Genomic DNA, 6,630 nt, shown 5'->3' with positions numbered 1-6,630 from the left:
CGACCCCGCCAGAGAGGTGAGCTGTGACTCACGGCCTGCCCCGCGGCTCTCCCGGTGCGGCCACGGGCCGGGCCCTCTCCCGCCACCCAGCGGGGTCGCGGCCTCCCCCCTGCCCGCGGTCCGCGGCTGCCGCCGGGGCGGAACGCTGCCTTTGCCGCGCTCCCGTCAGAGCTTTCCCGTGCGGCCTCCGCGCAGGCCGCGCCGCCCCGGGGCCGATCGGGATCCCGATTCTCGGGGCCCAGATCCCGCTTTTCAGGGCCAGGGAGAGCCGCTGGAATAGAACAACCTGCCTTGCTGCCCCGCGGCCCGATCCGTGGAGAAAAGGTTGAGCTTTTCAAGTGCCTTACCTGGAGTGAGACTTGAGGTGTCAGTGCTCTGTAGGTTCTTCGCTTGCAATCACAGAAAACGGTGTGGGTACTGATCCTTCTAGATCATGATGTAATGTTAAAATCAATGATTTTTCCGTCCCTTGAAATAAAATTTTAGTTCAGAAAAATATTTAATCTCAGGAGAACACAGCTGACTTGATCAGGGCCCCTTTTTTTCCCCTCCTTTCACCTCTGGGGCATGGCACTGACTGCAGAAGATCCTGGGCCTGCAAGTGCTCTTCAATTATGGCAACCCACATCACATTCCTTGTTTGCAGCCTTTTCTTCTTTAAGACTGTTTGTCCCATATATAGCTCAAGTGTTTTTGTTTTGTTTCCAGATATTTTTGTGCTCTCAGGAGCTGCCAAGTGCAGTGAAAACCAACTAGACTGAGACAAAAGAAAAAAAAATACACCCGTGCATCCACCTTACTAATTTTGATGGTCTAAACCGAAATTAATATCAGCTTCTTATGTTGCTTTCTAGCTTCAATTTCCATAGATTCTTCTTTGCAGTACTTGTATCACTTGTATCCAATTCTGTGTTTTTTCTATTTTGTGCTAAAGTTTTAAGAGGTTTAAAGTGCTATCACTCCATAGGTGAAAATCTTCTTGAGCTGATGCATTCACTACGTTTTGAAGCTGTACCGCCATCGGCTTCTTAGCTGCTCTGCTCCTGATACTGAAGAGTCTAGGATTTTTGGTAAGAAAGCGTGACTGTGTTAGTATTTTAAACATTAAAACTTGTTTCTGAAGGGCTCTGCCTCAGAATGTCCTGTCTCTGACAAAAAGGGTGCGGGAGAACAGGCTTGTATATGACCCTGAGTGCTGCAATACCTGGAGTTCTGACTTGGCTGTCTTTATGGTGAACCTTCTTTTGCTCCAGGGCAGGAATGCAAAACTGGACTTGAGCAGTTGTGTGCACTTAGTGGGTTCTTAACTGTATCAAAATGGGCTGGGGGGCAAGAAGGGGGAGTAGGAAAAAACTTTCGTATTTGATATGCAGGTTTTCAACATGCTTGTATTGTTCCATAAGGTCCTGAAAGATAAACTAGATACCAATAAGTCTTAATTCTTTAATATTTTTACTTTACAGTTCATTGAGACTGTTCAAAATGAACGAACATCCTAAAAAGAGGAAAAGGAAGACTCTGCATCCTTCTCGTTACTCAGGTCAGTCTAGAGCTTGAGTTATGTACACTTTAGTAAGTTAATCTTTTTTCTCAGAATAATAACTTTACAAGAAGGGACCACATGTGCCAATACATGGAAAAGCAGTGACATAAAGGGTGGGAAAAGAAATCTTGGCTCAAATGGGCAGCACCCACTGTGCAGGCTCCCTTGCTGGGCCACTTTGAGCCAATGCACCTGAACAGTTTGTTCTGTCCTCCCTGCACATGGAAGAAGAACTGGCTGAAGCTGCAAATGAAGGTGATTCTGCTTCCACAGAGGGGAGAAATTCTGTAAAAGTTGGGATGGGGGTAGAGAGAAGTGTTCAGCACTGAATGGACGATGCACTTGTCAATGTCCTCAGTGGGAGTGAAGACCTGATACTCCAAACATCAGGGCAGCAGCTAGAAGGTGTAAATCACAACAGGAATGCTCCCAAAACAACAAGCAGAAATGTGAAAAGAATTTTGATGAACATGAAATATGTCTGTAGCTACACCAAGACATTAGTATATAAACTTTTTTTGTTGATACTTTGGTTTAGATTCTTCAGGTGCAAGCAGATACATAGACAACAGTGGAATTTTTTCTGACCACTGCTATAGTGTCTGTTCCATGAGACAGCCAGATATGAACAGAGGTAAGACTATGTTTTGGGGTCTTGTTCTGCAATTCTTTAATGTGTCATGTTCCTATTCATAGAAGGAAATATATAGAGGGTGATTTCTGAGCATCCTTGTGATCTGATGGGCCTTAGACTGGTGGAAGGTTGTTTCAGTTGTTACAATTGAAATACAGTTTTCAAAGTAGAAACAATGACAACAAAAAGATCCTTCAATTTTACATCTATAATGGTGATTAAACTACTTCAAATAGTCACTACCTAGGTAACAAAGTTGATGAGTTCAGATGGAAATTACCAGCAGTTGCATTGAATTGTACTTGTACCTGGGAAAACAAAATGCCTTTTTATAAAACATCAATAGTGGGTGGAAAGTTAGCAAAGCAAATGTGATGGTGGATTTTTAGTCTTATTTATTTTTCTTTTCACTTTAATAACTTCACCAACAAGTCTGCAGAAGTCTAAGAAAGTATAATATTTTAAAATGCACTGTCCAGAAATATTGAAGAATACTTTTTTTAAGTTGTGTCTTTTAAATGTAACATTTCATTTAAGGATTTTAAGTTTTTTTCAGTATAATCAGCTGACTATTTTCTGCTGAAATCTTAGAGTGGCTACTTTTTGAATTCTTTGTTTTCCTATGCATGTATGAAAATAATTTTTAAGGAATTTATTGTTACTTTTTTTAAATGTAGGTTGTGACGTGCTTAGTATATAAATTTATGCAAGTAGAATAAATAAATAGTAAATAAGATCTATGACTAAATCAGAGAATCAGGATCATGGACAAATGATGACAAGGAAATGCTTCCCTTCCCCTTGCAGGTAGATTCCACAGTCCTGTGCAGAGCCTGGACACAGATGATGATGGGAGTCCGGTGCATGCCGGGAGCTCTCACTGGGGCGGGGCACATTCAAATGCTGGGATGCACTGTACAGACCCTAAAAAGAAGGATAAAGGTAAAGGTCAGTGTGTTTGCAGCTGAGGTGCTGGGAGGTTGGAGAGCACAGCTGCTGCTGGCTTTTCGTGTAACTTCCTTGCTTCGATAGAAGAGGTGAAGGATTTATAGTTTCTGGTATTGCTTTGTTAGCTGAAAATACAGCATAGTCTGGCAGGGGAAAAATAACTGGTTTTTGCATTTCAAAGCTGCTGCAGCTGACTGAAAAGTTAAAAATCGGCCCAGGTGTTTTGTAGGTTTTTTTTTTAAAACCTTCTATGCTGTATTTCCTCCTGCAGATAAAGGTACTAACAATGGAATGTGCAGAGACTTATGTGACTCACCTATATTCAGTGACAGCCCCACAGAAGAAGAGAAACCTCTCGATATCCAAACTGTAGAAATTTCTACAACAGAAGTGAATGCTGTAGAAGTTCACGATATAGAAACACAGACTGTGTCACCTGAGAAGCTGGAAGCTGAGGACCTGGAGGAAATCCCTCTGGAGACCTGTAAAATCTTTGAGAAGAACCAGGCTTTGAATATCACAGCTCAACAGAAATGGCCCTTGCTGAGAGCCAACAGCAGCGGCTTGTACAAGTGTGAGCTCTGTGAGTTCAACAGCAAGTACTTCTCTGATCTAAAGCAGCACATGATCCTGAAGCATAAGACATGTACAGACACTCACGTCTGTAAAGTTTGTAAAGAAAGCTTCTCCAGCAAAGTGCAGCTCATTGAACACGTCAAACTACATGAGGAGGATCCATACATCTGTAAATACTGTGATTACAAAACAGTGATTTTTGAGAATCTGAGTCAGCACATAGCAGACACTCACTTCAACGACCACCTTTACTGGTGTGAGCAGTGTGATGTGCAGTTCTCCTCCAGCAGTGAGCTGTACCTGCACTTCCAGGAGCACAGCTGTGACGAGCAGTACCTGTGTCAGTTCTGTGAGCATGAGACAAACGACCCTGAGGATCTGCACAGCCACGTGGTCAACGAGCACGCGTGCCGGCTCATCGAGCTGAGCGACAGCTACAACAACAAGGAGCGTGGCCAGTACAGCCTCATCAACAAAATCAGTTTTGACAAATGCAAAAACTTCTTTGTGTGCCAGGTGTGCGGCTTTAGGAGCAGGCTGCATACAAATGTCAACAGGCACGTAGCTATTGAGCACACCAAAATATTCCCTCATGTTTGTGATGACTGTGGGAAGGGATTTTCAGGTATGTTGGAATATTGCAAGCACTTAAGCTCTCATTTATCTGAAGGGATTTACTTGTGTCAATACTGTGAATATTCAACGGGACAGATTGAAGACCTTAAAACTCATTTGGATTTCAGGCATTCAGCAGATTTGCCTCATAAATGTACTGATTGTTTAATGAGGTTTGGGAATGAAAAAGATCTTTTAAGTCATCTTCAGATACATGAGACAGTGTGATTGCTTTCTTTCCCTATAATCAATTTGTTAGAAATGGAATTAATTTCCAGTCACTGGAATGTGATATTAAATACAATTTTAACAGCAATTGTACATTTCTAATGTTTTCATCTTTATATCAGCATAGCATGTGTAGTGCTTGATGGTGTGAACTTCCTTGTCTAGGGGTTTCAGTAGGAATAATCACATTTTCAGTGTGATTATTATCAGATTTTGGGGGGAGTAATTGCATGTTGTGATACCAGTTCTGATGGTCATCCCGCTCTTTTATGTCTAGTGTACAGGACCAGCTCTCTTGAGTTTAAAAAGGCACAAAAACAAAGCAAATATCTAATTCCATGCTTAAATAACCCAATACTGGTCTCAGTTCCACATCCAGCTCATGTTACCCTCTGGCAGCAGGTCATTGCACTGGTGTTTAGCAATAGCACTGGCCTGCCAAAGATAAGGGTGTTCCAAAAATTCCCAGGCATGGACATCTCCAAATTCACATACCAGCCTTCATTTCCCACCTCATGCTCCTGATAAGCTTTTTAAATTGTCCTGTTTTTCTCTTGGGGTACCTTTCTGACCTTATTGTTCACTTTGTTCCAAGTTTAAATCCCATCTGTGGGACTGTCCAGCACATGTACAACACACTTTTCCACAAATGTACTGCATGACTCCCACATGATACTCACTTTATTTACCTTCAGTTCTTGTCTTTTAATGCACTGAGGAGACACTCATTGCTTGGGTTTAGATTGGATCATGCTCTAAAGAGTAATTGCAAAAGGAATTTGTAGTGATCCTGCTGAGAATGTACAAAATTAATTTCTTACATAAAATCGTAATTTATATCTCACTGATATTATGTATGTCACCAACCTTTGACTAGAGCAAACCTCTAGTATCCTATATTATTGTAATAATTCTGTATTAGCTTTCCACCACTAGTAACTTGAGGAGTGTTCTTTGAACTCTGTAAATTTAAACTTTTATATACAGGCTTAAAACACCACAGTACATTACAAAATTTTTACTAATGACTCTCAAATTATTTCACACATTTGCTTCTATTATATATAGCAGTGTCCTGCCATTGGAATCATTGGAAGTGAATTTTTACAGTTCATTATGTAGCTCTTATTTCCAAGAGGATACTTGGACAGATAAAAACAAGAGTGGGGTCACTTCGATTATGCTAGATATCATGGTGAAAATACCCATAAATTGCTGGTGGAGTTTACATTTCTTTCTGCATTGATTGTAAATTTGTAATGTAAGATTGTCTAATGCAAGCTTTGTATAGAGATAATTAATGTATCAAACATTTCTTGATCAGTGACATTTGCTGTTATCAGCTTCAAGGCATGCAAGGGTCTTTGGATTTGAATCTTAAAGCTAAGGATAAAACTTGGCTGAATGTTACCAATTAATGGAAGTTCTGATTTCCAGAGAAGTATTTCTGGAAAGAGTATGAACCCATTAGTGTATATTTTGTTGTAGAAGGCAAGACCATTTCTGTCACTTTGAAATGCTGATGTACTACTAAATCTTGTGTTTTGTCGTTGAAAAGGACAACCTGAGGGTATCCTGCTGTATTTTATTAGTCCCTTGTACAGTATCTGTGGTAGAATTCCTGATTTCCTATTTTGAACCCATTGATCCTGGCTGGCTTTAAATGGTAGCAGTAATATAGTTAACAAAACACTAAGATGAATTATTTTATATATGGAAAGTTAATTTTGTTCATATATCTGAAAGGGGGAATGCTGGTTCTCTGAAAACTCTGCTCCTGCTGATGGGTGGAATGGCACAGCTGAGCTCTGCAGAGAAAGCTGCTCCAGGAGACAGTGACAAGAAGTGGAAAAAGGCATTTTAAAAAGCCCCAAAATAAATAAGGGGGCTTAAGAAGTGTGTGTATTTGTGTAGACCAGCATTGTGTCCCCTGCAGGAAAGGTGGTGTCCTGTGCCAGCACAGAGCCCTGTGACACCACAAACTTGCTTGTTGACATGAGTAATTTCATGGCTGTCTGAGTTATTTCTAATCTCTAAACTGGGAATCAAAACAATACCCCACAGGAACGTTGTGAAGCCAAATCAT

General features: G+C 41.1%; 1 protein-coding gene across 2 annotated transcripts; it reads left to right on the top strand.

The window, feature by feature from the left end:
• Positions 1 to 981: 981 nt before the first annotated feature.
• Positions 982 to 5,864, top strand: ZNF639 (zinc finger protein 639). Of its 2 annotated transcripts, XM_069024735.1 has the most exons (5): positions 982 to 1,070; positions 1,464 to 1,540; positions 2,082 to 2,177; positions 2,985 to 3,125; positions 3,397 to 5,864. In XM_069024735.1, the coding sequence occupies exons 2-5, from the start codon at positions 1,483 to 1,485 to the stop codon at positions 4,542 to 4,544; spliced, it is 1,443 nt and encodes a 480-aa protein (XP_068880836.1). In that variant the 5' UTR covers positions 982 to 1,070; positions 1,464 to 1,482; the 3' UTR covers positions 4,545 to 5,864. The 2 variants fall into 2 exon arrangements, with proteins under 2 accessions (XP_068880836.1, XP_068880835.1); XM_069024734.1 differs by lacking the exon at positions 982 to 1,070 and having other exon boundaries at positions 1,446 to 1,540; positions 2,985 to 3,119.
• Positions 5,865 to 6,630: the final 766 nt, after the last annotated feature.

The sequence above is a fragment of the Aphelocoma coerulescens genome, chromosome 9, assembly GCF_041296385.1.
Source record: "Aphelocoma coerulescens isolate FSJ_1873_10779 chromosome 9, UR_Acoe_1.0, whole genome shotgun sequence".
In the NCBI taxonomy this organism is placed as follows: domain Eukaryota; kingdom Metazoa; phylum Chordata; class Aves; order Passeriformes; family Corvidae; genus Aphelocoma; species Aphelocoma coerulescens.
This window is presented reverse-complemented; position numbering and strand designations above follow the sequence as displayed.

What these genes read in the sequence shown, in the direction of transcription:
- ZNF639 (XM_069024735.1), top strand. Translation starts at nt 1,483, where the DNA reads ATGAACGAACATCCTAAAAAGAGGAAAAGGAAGACTCTGCATCCTTCT. An exon ending in GCATCCTTCTCGTTACTCAG is followed by an intron (nt 1,541 to 2,081) that starts GTCAGTCTAGAG and finishes ACTTTGGTTTAG; the next exon opens with ATTCTTCAGGTGCAAGCAGA. An exon ending in AAAGAAGGATAAAGGTAAAG is followed by an intron (nt 3,126 to 3,396) that starts GTCAGTGTGTTT and finishes TTCCTCCTGCAG; the next exon opens with ATAAAGGTACTAACAATGGA.